This window comes from Somniosus microcephalus, chromosome 16 (assembly GCF_052327205.1).
Source record: "Somniosus microcephalus isolate GS21.2 chromosome 16, FLI_Smic_1.0, whole genome shotgun sequence".
Lineage (NCBI taxonomy): Eukaryota > Metazoa > Chordata > Chondrichthyes > Squaliformes > Somniosidae > Somniosus > Somniosus microcephalus.
The window spans coordinates 28,487,485-28,500,865 of record NC_141002.1 but is presented as its reverse complement, the minus strand read 5'-3'; the positions used below and the strand labels follow the sequence as shown (position 1 = coordinate 28,500,865).

Genomic DNA, 13,381 nt, shown 5'->3' with positions numbered 1-13,381 from the left:
ACGTGACGCCCCAAGCGCGGACAACGCTACCGAGCGTGATGAGGTCATCACGCTCCCCACAGGACTGCTACGTAGTCCTCGTGGAGTCCTCGCTGGGACACAGACCTACACCACGGTGCTCCTACAGCAGCACAGGCTCCGGGCAGTTGTATTGTCCCCATGCTTGAGTCTTGGAAATTGTTTGTCTGTAAGTATTTTAGAATGCTATGGATGATTAATGTGCACTGTATGTTGTAGAAAATGTTTAGTTGTAACTTTTCTCTGTCTAGCTGATTAACTAGTAGCTGTATTTTCATACACTATGTACAGGGCTAATTTAAAGAGAATGCCTCCCAGTTTACTAAATGTACTGTGTTGCTCAGGCGTACCTAAATCTGTGTATACATATCAGTTATGCGCCTGTATACTAATGTGTGCTTCCATTTCTGTGTTGTATTTCAGTTTTACAATTAGAATCGTTCAGTAAAGCGTTACAAGAAAGTCAAGCCTTGTGATTTTATTGGAAGATATCGAGTTGTTCGCTATCTGTCTAGCTCTGCATAGGATCGCGTTGCGAGGGCAGAACAGTAAAAAGACAACAGCACAGCGGGCTCAAGCGCAGGAAGATACCACTCAGCTACCATGAGTCTACGCTCAGGAAAACAATATACCCTAGAGGACGTCGACCAGTCAAGCGAGAAGCATGAGCCTCTCCTAGCAAACGATGCCAAGTCACAGCCCTCTAAAGTATCCCCTAGGTCATCTCGGCGGTCCAGCAGACCATCGTCATCGACAGCTTCTGCAGCCGCCAAAGCACGTGCCAAGGCAAAAGCTGCCCAGGCTCAATTGTCCTTCGCTGAAAAGGAAGCTGACCTTATGAAGCAGAGAGCCGACCTCGACGCTAGTGTGATGAAGCAGAGAGCTGACCTCGAAGCTAGTATGATGAAGCAGAAAGCTGACCTTATGAAGCAGAGAGCCGACCTCGACGCTAGTGTGATGAAGCTGAGAGCTGACCTCGACGCTAGTGTGATGAAGCAGACAGCACAGTCCTCTAAAGTATCCACTAGATCATCTCGGCAGTCCAGCAGACCGTCGTCATCGACAGCTTCTGCAGCCGCCAAAGCACGTGCCAAGGCAAAAGCTGCCCAGGCTCAATTGGCCCTTGCTGAAAAAGAAGCTAGGGTTATGAAGCAGAGAGCTGACCTCGCTGCCAGTCTCCACATTCTCCAAAGCCAGAGAGCTGCCGCTAAAGCTAAAGCCGCAGCTTATGAAGAAGGTGAGGAGAACGAAGGCGGGGAGCCCAGCCAGGAAACATATGTTCTGGGACAGCCCCTCAGTCCAGTGCAACGTACAAGTGAGTGTGTCCAACAACACTCCAAATTGTTCTCCAAGGAAACATCCAACTATCTCAACGCAGAACCAGCTACTCAACACAGTAGCAAACAGCCTGTTTTTGGAGACACTGAGCTTAAAGGAGAAGAAACAAGCAAGACTTACCTACAGAGACCTCCACAGCACTCGGCCAATCCAGCCAAGCAGTCCTCACCCGAGCCACAGGGTACACAGGACCTCGCTGGGTGCCTTATCCGCCGAGAGTTGTTGAGTTCGGGCCTTCTGGAGTTAGATGGCCGTCCTGAAAGTTGTTGGTCATGGAAAGAGCCCAACCTGAGACTACACAAGGTAGCATCGAACAGTGGACAGGTGATGGAAGCCTTCCCTGCAGAGGACCGTGCCAAGGATCTGAAGGATTTGCACCTTGGAGTGGATCCTCCCCCCCTTCAACGGAGCCTGGGGCTCTCCTGGAACCTGGAAACAGACAGCGTCACGTTCCTGGTGTCCCGCGAAGAAAGGCCATTCACACGGAGAGGCGTCCTGTCCACAGTCAACAGTTTGTACGACCCTTTGGGGTTCGTAGCTCCCATAACAATGCAAGGAAAAGCATTAGTACGGGAACTCTCATCGGATCAGAGTGAGTGGGATGCTCCACTCCTCCCAGAAAAAGAAGCAAAATGGAACCTAGGGAAGGAGTCCTTGAAGGCTCTCGAAGACCTGCACATAAAGAGGTGCTACATTCCAGGCTCGCTGTCTTCAACACAGAGAAGAGAGCTGTGCATCTCCTCAGACGCTTCCACAGTAGCAATAGGAGCTGTGGCCTACTTGAGAGCAGCTGACATCATTCCACGTCTCGAGCTTTGTGCAGCTGTGTTGGCTGTTCAACTGTACGAGTTGATCAGAGACGAGATTGACATCGATGTGGGCGCCGTCAAGTTCTTCACGGACAGCAAGATTGTACTTGGTTACATCCACAACTCCACAAGAAGGTTTTACGTGTATGTTTCCAACTGGGTGACTCGTATCAGACGATCCACTCACCCTGACCAGTGGTGCTATGTCCCCACGGACCTGAACCCTGCAGACCATGCTACCAGGTCTATACCAGCAGCACACCTACAGCAAAGCAGTTGGTTCTCGGGCCCCTCTTTCCTGTCTAATGTCAACACAGAGGAGACTCCTGAGTCCAATCCCTTCACCCTTGTGGAGCCTGAAGCTGATACTGAGATTCGGCCTGAAGTTATGACCCTGGTCACCAAAGCCTCAGAATCTCAGTTGGGCTCACAAAGCTTCGAGCGATTCTCAAGCTGGAGAACACTCTGCCGAACCACAGCCCGACTCATTCATGTAGCAGCATCCTTCAAGGGGAATTCGGACAACATAGAATGCAAAGGATGGAAATGTTCTAAAGAAGTATCCAGCACAAGTGAGCCTTCACAAGCCAAAGGTGTGATCATTCGCTCTGTCCAGCATGATGTCTTCAAGGAGGAATTCAAATGTCTTGAAGAGGGACAGACATTCCCCAAGCAAAGAGAGTATTTGTCCACCCTACAGAGCCGTAGGAAATGGACAGAAGACAAGCCAAACGTCAAAGTGAGAGACGTTGTCTTGCTGAAAGACAGCCAAGCACGCAGAAATGAATGGCCAGTGGGCCTGGTTGTCAAAACTCTGCCGACCAGGGACAAGAGGGTCCGCAAGGTGGAGGTGAAGATTGTCAAGGAGGGGCCTATCAAAGTGTTTCTGAGGCCAGTCTCAGAGATCCTCCTTTCTGAAGTAACCTAGAGAACGGACTCTGAGTATGTTGCAGCCAAAGGACGTTTTCTTCAGGTTTATTTTGTATCTGTAGTGGTACAATGGAATTGTACCAAGCGGGGAGTGTGCTGCCTCTCCCTCTAACTTAACCTCACTGTATGTATTTAACTTACTTATATATGTATAACCTACCTGTTGGAGCCGTTGCCCCTTTAACTTACCTTTTAGGGCCATTGCCCCTTTAAGACGCGCCTTAGCGTGCTGACGTCACGTCACGTACAACGTAGTGTGCTGACGTCACGGCACGTACGACGTGACGTGCGTGAGGCGGCTGCCGGCCCGACTCGGCCTTCCAGAAAGGCTGCCGGCACAGCCCGGCCTAGCGTCTTCGGCCGCATCTACCAGCCGCCGGGAGCGACGCGATCTTCCGCTCCCGCGGCAAGCATCGGCTCAGCCTGGCCTCCAGCTCCCGCTCCCGACTTCGGCCTCCACGGCCAGAAACGCGACCACGCGCATCACGTGACGCCCCAAGCGCGGACAACGCTACCGAGCGTGATGAGGTCATCACGCTCCCCACAGGACTGCTACGTAGTCCTCGTGGAGTCCTCGCTGGGACACAGACCTACACCACGGTGCTCCTACAGCAGCACAGGCTCCGGGCAGTTGTATTGTCCCCATGCTTGAGTCTTGGAAATTGTTTGTCTGTAAGTATTTTAGAATGCTATGGATGATTAATGTGCACTGTATGTTGTAGAAAATGTTTAGTTGTAACTTTTCTCTGTCTAGCTGATTAACTAGTAGCTGTATTTTCATACACTATGTACAGGGCTAATTTAAAGAGAATGCCTCCCAGTTTACTAAATGTACTGTGTTGCTCAGGCGTACCTAAATCTGTGTATACATATCAGTTATGCGCCTGTATACTAATGTGTGCTTCCATTTCTGTGTTGTATTTCAGTTTTACAATTAGAATCGTTCAGTAAAGCGTTACAAGAAAGTCAAGCCTTGTGATTTTATTGGAAGATATCGAGTTGTTCGCTATCTGTCTAGCTCTGCATAGGATCGCGTTGCGAGGGCAGAACATTGCTTGTGAACAGCCAGTTGAAGGATGGTATAGGTGGAGATGTCGGACCAGCTCACCTAGCCTTCCTTTTGACCACAGGAGGAGCATGTTCTAGTGAGACCACAAGGGAACAAAGAGGCTGATACACCTTTAAAAAATAAAGAGAAATTAAGATTTTCTTCATGTAAAGTGAAAGATGGAGAAAGAAAATATTTTTCAGTGTTTCCCCACATCATTGTTTTAACTGCCTCCTGCCCTCGCGGAATAATCATGAATTGAAAGGCTCCGTCAACCTCGGAAACCAAGCTGAACAAAAAGCTGGAGTCAGACGTGGAATCCAGTGCCCGCTGTTGATCTTAAGAACACCACAAAGCACTGAACAGCTCCAGAGAAGATTACAGCCTGTTACCAGACTGAGGAAAGGCGGTCGTCTTCGTATAATGCAGCTCCTGCTGAGTTTGTAGCAGTTGCTGAACACACAGTAAAGCTTAGCAGAGGCTGCATCAAAAAGATACTGCTCCCATTTACTAACGTTAACAAACCAATTATGCAACAATCAATGATGATGAGTTGATGTACTCTCTGAGGCCCTCCAAGATTTTACACAGGTTCTGTAACCAATGATTATTCCACAATGGCAATAGGTAGTTAAACAGCGTTATGAAGGGAGGACGAGCACATCAATTAGAGTGCTTACTTTATCTTCGACTGGGCACTCACTTGGAGGGCCTGAATTTGTTTCTGAACTCCGACTGTACTAGTAAATTGATTCACGTTTGGCTAGCTCTAGGCCAAACAAGTCTGGTGGAGAAAAATGCTGGCAAAATTAGGTCTACTGTATAAAGATAGAAAAGACCCTGCTAGAGAGTCGTGATCCCATACTAATGGCAGCTGTGGACAAGCCCAACATGCCACCCTTCTGCTGGAGGGGCCTGTGTGGCAGTGACAGTATCCAGAATAAAATGGTTACAGCACAGAAGGAGGCCATCGGCCTGTGCCGGCTCTCTGCAAGAGCACTTCAGCTAGTCCCACTCCCCCGCCCTTTCCTTGTAGCCCTACAATTTTTTTTCCTTCAGGTACTTATCCAATTCCCTTTTGAAAGCCACAATTGAATCTAGGATTCAATTGAACCTAGTATCTAGGAAGGGGATGAAGTTTAGTAACCCATTTATATTACTGACCTGTTTACAGTCAGCACAGTTCTTGGTGTGTCAATTTTCACTCCATTCACATTGTGGACCAGATTCTGCAACATGGGAACAACTGCCCATGTATAAGAATTGCACACTTGCAGCTGTTCAAAAGTCAACTATACGACTTTAACAATATTGGCTTGTACAGGCAAGTAGAGACGACAGCCCAACCATAGCCAGAATAAAATAATGGACCCGAGAGCAAGTGCCACCTCCGGAGGTGGAATACCCTGTCTCTGGAGACACGTGCACTGCAGTAAGATTTGATTTAAAAAAAAGAAATTGTATCCTATTGATCCAGGTTAATTAAAGCCATTTTTAATTTCCTTTTGAGTCATTTATATCTCTTAAGAAATAATAATGTCCACATGCTCTCCACCAATAGATCAAGATCGGAAAGATCAACTTAACAGCGTGACCATTCAGTCGAGTTCTCCAATCGCTTTGCCCGTCCTCAGTTCCCTCGTAGAATATCCCAACAACGGACAAACAGGGGGCTCTAGGGGGGGAGGAGCTAAATATGATTAAAATCACTAAGGAAGTGGTACTTGGTAAAATAATGGGACTCAAGGCGGATAAATCCCCTGGACCTGATGGCTTACATCCTAGGGTCTTGAGGGAAGTGGCGGTAGGGATTGTGGATGCATTGGTAATAATTTTCCAAAACTCCCTGGACTCAGCAAAGGTCCCGGCAGATTGGAAAACTGCTAATGTAACACCCTTATTTAAAAAGGGTAGTAGGCAGAAGGCTGGAAACTATAGACCTGTTAACCTAACATCTGTGGTTGGTAAAATTTTAGAGTCCATTATTAAGGAGACAGTAACGGGACATTTGGATAAACATAATTTAATAGGACAAAGTCAGCATGGTTTTATGAAGGGGAAGTCATGTTTGACAAATTTGCTCGAGTTCTTTGAGGAAGTAACATACAGGGTGAATAAAGGGGAACCAGTGGACGTAGTGTATTTAGACTTCCAAAAGGCATTTGACAAGGTGCCACACAAAAGATTATTGCTCAAGATAAAAAATCATGGGATTGGGGGTAATATTCTGGCATGGGTGGAGGATTGGCTATCTAACAGAAGGCAGAGAGTTGGGATAAATGGTTCGTTCTCAGACTGGCAATCAGTAACTAGTGGTGTTCCGCAGGGGTCAGTGCTGGGTCCCCAACTCTTTACAATCTATATTAATGATTTGGAGGAGGGGACCGAGTGTAACATATCAAAGTTTGCAGATGATACAAAGATGGGAAGGAAAGTAGTGAGTGAGGAGGACATAAAAAACCTGCAAAGGGACATAGACAGGCTAAGTAAGTGGGCAGAGATTTGGCAGATGGAATACAATACTGGAAAGTGTGAGGTTATGCACTTTGGCAGGAAAAATCATAGAGCAAGTTATTATCTTAATGGCAAGAAACTGGAAAGTTCTGTAGTACAAAGGGATCTGGGGGTCCTGGTGCACGAAACTCAAAAAGTTAGTATGCAGGTGCAGCAAGTGATCAAGAAGGCCAATGGAATGTTGGCTTTTATTGCTAGGGGGATAGAATATAAAAACAGGGAGGTATTGTTGCAGTTGTACAAGGTATTGATGAGACCGCACCTGGAATACTGCATACAGTTTTGGTGTCCATACTTAAGAAAAGACATACTTGCTCTCGAGTCAGTACAAAGAAGGTTCACTCGGTTAATCCCGGGGATGAGGGGATGGACATATGAGGAGAGGTTGAGTAGATTGGGACTCTACTCATTGGAGTTCAGAAGAATGAGAGGCGATCTTACTGAAACATATAAGATTGTGAAGGGGCTTGATCGGGTGGATGTGGTGAGGATGTTCCCAATGATGGGTGAAACTAGAACTAGGGGGCATAATCTTAGAATAAGGGGCTGCTGTTTCAAAACTGAGATGAGGAGAAACTTCTTCACTCATAGGGTAGTAGGTCTGTGGAATTTGCTGCTCCAGAAAGCGGTGGAAGCTACATCATTAAATAAATTTAAAACAGAAATAGACAGTTTCTTAGAAGTAAAGGGAATTAGGGGTTACGGGGAGCGGGCAGGAAATTGGACATGAGTCTATGTTCGGAACAGTCATGGCCCTGTGGGTAACGGAGCGGGCCCAGGGGCCGTGTAGCCTGGTTCTGCTCCTACTTCTTGTGTTCTAATTATGTGTTAGATTTCAGGAGATGGTTCTATTCCTGTTCCTGGCTGGGGTGGAGATCACCTTTTACAGAAGGTAAGTACTGTAGAAAATATAGGGACAGTGATCTCCTGGACGAGTTTCGATCGTCTAGATGGGTCGGAGAGGAATTTCCCAGATTTTTTTCTCCCAAATTGGCCATTGGGTTTTTTATCTGGTTTTTTGCCTCTCCCAGGAGATCACATGGGTTCGGGAGGGATGTAGAGTGATAGTAGATTTGAGGTTAGGGTCAGATCAGCCATGATCGTATTGAATGGTGGAGCAGGCTCGAGGGGCCGATTGGCCTACTCCTGCTCCTATTTCTTATGTTCTTATGTAAGTGAAGTCTGTTCTAGCTACTTGGTGCCATTCAAGTTCTGGTGCATGGGATGGTCTAATACCATTCAAATTCCACTGCAAAACACCAAATGCTCCAGCTTCACTGCAATTCCAGTTTAAAACCAGGAACGCTTGGGCTTTACTGCAATTCCAAGGTTAAACCGGATAGGCCAGGAGACACTGCAGTTTTAAACTGGGAAATTTGCATCTCTTATAAATGATCAAAAGGGATATAGACAGGTTACTTGTGTGTGCAAGAAGGTGGCAGATGGAGTATAATGTGGGGATGTGTGAAATTATCCACTTTGGTCTGGAAAAGCAGAATTTTTTTTAAAAAGGTTAGAGGCTAGTAAATGTTGGTATGCAGAGGGATTTGGTTGTCCTTGTACACAAATCACAGAAAGTTAACCTACAGGTACAGCAAGCAATTAGGAAGGCAAATGGTATGTTAGCCTTTATTGCAAGGGGGTTGGAGTGTAAGAGTAAGGAAGTCTTGCTGCAGTTATATAGGGCTTTGGTGAGACCACACCCAGAGAGAGTACTGTGTACAGTTTTGGTCTCCTTACCTAAGGAATACATACATGCCTTAGAGGTGGTGCAACGAAAGTTCACTAGATTGATTCCTGGGATGAGAGGGTTGTCCTGTAGGGAGAGATTGAGTAGAATGGGCCTATATTTTATGGAGTTTAGAAGAATGGGAGGTGAATATAAAATTCTGAGAGAGCTTGACAGGGTAGATGTTGAGAGGTTGTTTCCCCTGGCTGGTGAGTCAAGAACTAGGGGTCATAGTCTCAGGATAAGGGGTCAGCCATTTAAGACTGAGATGAGGAGAAATTTCTTCACTCGGAGGGTGGTGAATGTTTGGAATTCTCTACCCTAGAGGGCTGTGGAGGCTCAGTCATTGAGTACATTCAAGTCAGAGGTCAATAGATTTTTGGATACTAAAGGAATCAAGGCATATGGGGATAGGGCGGGAAAGTGGAGTTGAGGTCGATAATCAGCCATGATCTTATTGAATGGCGGAGCAGGCTCGAGGGGCTGTATAGCCTATTCCTGCTCCTATTTCTTATGTTCTCATGTAATCCCACTTACCGAGGGAGAACCCTGGCTATTATGCAAAGTAGCTCAAAAAATTTGCATTTTTCCTTTTCAGTGTAAGTTCAGAAAATACATAACGCTTCTAAGGACATTAAATAAAGCAGCATTTAAAAAAATAACCCGAGGACATCTATTTCAAATGAATAAAATATTTCACATGAATAAAATATGAACTTCAAAAATTCATTTTACTGAAGGATTTTTACAACTAATCAAAACTTTGAGAGTCAGAAATACGAGTAGAAATACTCTCTTTTGTTAACCTTGCAACAACCCAGTTACCATCATCTGATAATATCTCACCATATTTGCATTTAGCACACCATTTGCTTCAATCATTTGTCAATAGCTAATGGCCCAGAAATTCGGGTCCCCACATGAGAATACGCGCTGGGTACTCACGCGTAGGCCCAACGAAAGTGCCGGTTTCGTGCATGCACTGCGCATGCGCGGGAAACCGGAACTTCCGTTCCCCTGAAAGAAGGGGTTGACAGGTGGAAAGCGTGCGCCGGAGAGGCAGCGCGTGCGCATCGAACTTACGTTTTTTTTGCAGGGTTCTCCGGGAGGGTAAGTCTCCAGCAGTTACACTTTTAAAAAGCAGGCGCAACGCCTGCTTTTAACAAGGTAAGTGGTGAATTAGTTAAAATTAAAACATTTTTTCCACAGGTTTATTATTTTTAAATACTTTAAAGAAAAGTAAGTTTATTTTTAGCCCCGTTAGAAAACGTAATTCATTTTTTCAAAAATTTATATTATTGTTTAAAATAGTTATTTCATGTAATTTATAGTTATTTTAAAAATGTGACTTTTTAAAAAATTTATTTGAAGTTTTAGTTATGTTTTGGGGCTTGTAGTATTTATGGGTTTGACAACTCTTCCTGTCAAATTTATGAATGAAGCATTCCCTGCTACCACTGGCTCTCCATGGCCCACGTGATCCCAGGGGACGCTTCGAACTAACTGCGCCCCTGGGATACGCACGCACTGCGCGCCGGCAGTTGGAGGAGGCCCAGGATCGGAATCCCACGCGGGCCCACAGCTCAACAGCCGGTGCGCTAGGTAAGTGCAGGTCGGGGGCTTGCACCCGCGGGAAGCCTCCGACCCGAATTTCTGGGCCATTATCTCCATTATCAATGTATTCCCTCGAGTTAAAGTTTAAGGGGTGGCATTAATGAGGTGTTTATGATGATTAAAGGATTTAGAGAGAAACTATTTCCTCTGGTGGGGGGAGTCCAGAACAAGGGGGCATAACCTTAAAATTAGAGCTAGGCTGTTCAGGGGTGATGTCTGGAAGCACATTTTCACTCAACAGGTAGTGGAAATCTGGAATTTTCTCGCCTAAAAAGCTGTTGAGGCTAAGTCAATTGAAAATTTCAAAACTGGGATTGATAGATTTTTGTTTGGCAAGGATATTAAGGGTTACAGAACCAAGGCGGGTAAATGGAGTTAAGATACAGATCAGCCATGATCTAACTGAATGGCGGAACGGGCTTGAAGGGCTGAATACTTACTTCTGTTCCTATGTTCCCAATTTATAAATCATCTCTGTAGTGCCACTGCACTGTCACCAATGTTCCCGCTAAGCTGTGCGGCCGCGCAGAAATGGGAACGATCCCGTGCAGGCTGCTCACCGGCTTCTCCATTGTGAAAACCGCGCATGCGCAGAAATTTAATAGGGACCGTGCACTAAAAGAAATAGGCCGCACAGAACAAAGCGCAGCTTATAGGAAAGATTGGCTGTCACTCCCACATAAACGTGCACATTACCTTAAATAGAAAATAAGTCAGAATAATCTCAGTACTTCACAAAGCTCTCTCAATATTTCCAAACCATGACAACTCATTAAACACTGCAACACAAACTGCACAGCAAATGTGGTGCAGACACCTCCCCCTCCCCTCTCCCCCCCCAGCTACATTCAGTGCTACAGTACTTGTAAAAGGATGTTAACAGCATAGGTGATATACACCAACATCTCCAAAACAAATTACAAGACTGGATAATTCGCTCAAGTTTCTAGCTATGCATTCCACTGCATCTGCTGGTGGCCGACAGACAACCACAGGGAGCCTCCTATCTCAGAGCATCCTGCTCCACCTTAAGAGTTGTAGCATAGGTGGTGATGAGGAGCTCACAACAAGAGTGTGACAAAACAGATAGGAAAGTAACACCTTTTTTTAAAAAACAAAACGTATCAATGCAAAAGAGCTTACTTCTAGAGTTAAAATATTTCATTTGCAGGTGGCGGATTTCATCAAAGTACAAATGAAAACAAGGAGAGTTGCAATTACACCATATACCCAGGAAGGCCCCGGGTCTGTGTTGAATCTGTTCATATTAGATGGACTGGTGGTGGGGAGACTGTAATTTGCCCTAGAGACAAGAAGTGTAAAAGCAGAGGATTCCCACTCCAGATTGCTGTGCAAGGACTCCAGCTAGAAAGTGTATGTATGTGGCGGTTCAATAACTTTCCTCACAAATTGTCTGCCGACACTCATTACCTCACATCACACATGAAGCATGTCTACTTAGGTGAGAAATTGGTGGGCAGCTGGTGCTGTGGAACCAGGATGTTAGCTCCCTAAGTAAGAGTAGAAAAGTGATGGGGAGGAGGGCAAAAACAAAAAAAGGAATATACCAAAATCGAAGCTGCCATCACAAATACACCAGCAAACTGGTTCTGTGGCCTCAACAACAGTGTTCTGCCACCTTAGCCACAAAATAAAGAAGGGCATATTGCCTTCATGAGCTGGAATTGTGAAGCACACAAGTTTGTGCTGAGTTTCTGAAGTATTTACAAGCAAACCTTCGGAATATTCCAGGCACAGGCCCATTCCACATTCTGAAAAAAAATCAAACTGACTAAAACTAGAAACCTGGTTCTCTCAAGTGAAGACTTCCTCGGCAGATGTTCCTATCCATTGTACTTTCTTCCAAATAAGCAATGGGAAACAGAATGGAAAAGGAAGATCACGCTGCAGTGACAACATCAGAAAGGAAAGCATTCATGGAAAAATAAACTAACTTTCCTCATGCAATAAATTGCATCTCCGAGGACGCACGTAAATGTTGTAACTTCAAAGGAATCCGAACACTGTTTGTTCAGCTTAAGGACAGCTATTGACAAAACTTTTTTTTTAAATCACCAAGCCATGTATGTGACTTGTAGCAGATTCAACTTCACCTGTTCATACAGCATGCAAATTCTAATTACTGATGCTAATCCTGATTTAAGACAAAATACACTATAAAACCTTGGCCACACTTTCCCAAATAAAAGATAACTGAATACCTTGGTGAATAAAATTGAGAAATACTGTTTAAATGGTTTTCATTCCAAGAGCAATGACCAAAAGACCATCCGGTTTAATATAATCGAACTGGCTAAAGATACCCACCATGGTTTATCTCTTGTTACTTTGGAAGGAAAGACTGCCTGGTGTTGCTTATTATTGGAGGTATGTAGATTGTCTTTTGGTGACTTGAATGGCTTGGAGTTGCTACCAACTGTGGTATGGCTACTGCAGGCTTTGGATTTCATTGGGACTGGTGATGTTGTGGAATTGGAGGCTGATGAAGCTGGTGAGGGGGTTGCTTTACATGAAGAACCATGTCTTCTTTCTGAAAACAAAGGAGAGAGCAGCGATTAGTTGGTAAATTAGATGATACAATTGCAGAAATGTTTTCATTTCTTTAATGTTTTTGTAAAATAAAAATTGACAACATGAACAACAAAATCAAAAACTGATCCATTGAGACAAATACTGTAGACACTATTTTACTGTACATTTTTTTAATATACGGGTTATACTTGTAGATGGACCTTTCTGCAACACCCTCTGGTAGAGCGACCATACTGAACACCCACTGATAGAGGGACCATAATGCACACCCTCTGGTAGAGAGCCCATACTGAACACCCACTGATAGAGGGCCCATATTGAACACCCTCTGGTAGATGGACCATACTGAACACCCTCTGGTAGATGGACCATACTGAACACCCACTGATAGAGGGCCCATACTGAACACCCTCTGGTAGAGAGCCCATACTGAACACCCACTGATAGAGGGCCCATACTGAACACCCTCTGGTAGATGGGACCATACTGAACACCCTCTGGTAGATGGACCATACTGAACACCCACTGATAGAGGGGCCCATACTGAACACCCTCTGGTAGATGTGTTGCTAGTGTACCGTAGGCCCAAGATCACACTGTTGGTGTAATCACGAACAATTGGCATTTCAGTTAAAAATATATGCACAAAAGTACTACTTTGATAAATACAGGTCAAAACCTTGAAAGCAAAATGATTTCATAATTCAGTATGTGACACTACTTGTTTCTGTTTTATTGAGGAACCCAGATGAAGGGCTAAGGCCCAAAGTACAGAACATCATCATTGCTCAAAAGACTAGGAGAAAAAGACAAGGTATCAAGAAGTAG

The 13,381-nt window shown here is 45.1% G+C and overlaps 1 protein-coding gene across 10 annotated transcripts in view; it reads right to left on the bottom strand.

The window, feature by feature from the left end:
* The window catches only part of LOC147106041 (ataxin-7-like protein 1), a 371,841-nt gene that overhangs the window by 132,219 nt on the left and 226,241 nt on the right, over nt 1–13,381 (bottom strand). For all 10 annotated transcript variants that reach the window (XR_015081322.1, XM_086008735.1, XM_086008726.1 and 7 more), the window contains one exon: nt 12,329–12,551. Coding sequence is in view for 9 of the 10 variants with exons in the window: in XM_086008735.1 (XP_085864861.1) it covers nt 12,329–12,551 (223 nt within the window). In the remaining variant the exon portion in view is untranslated. The remainder of the gene's footprint in view (nt 1–12,328; nt 12,552–13,381) is intronic.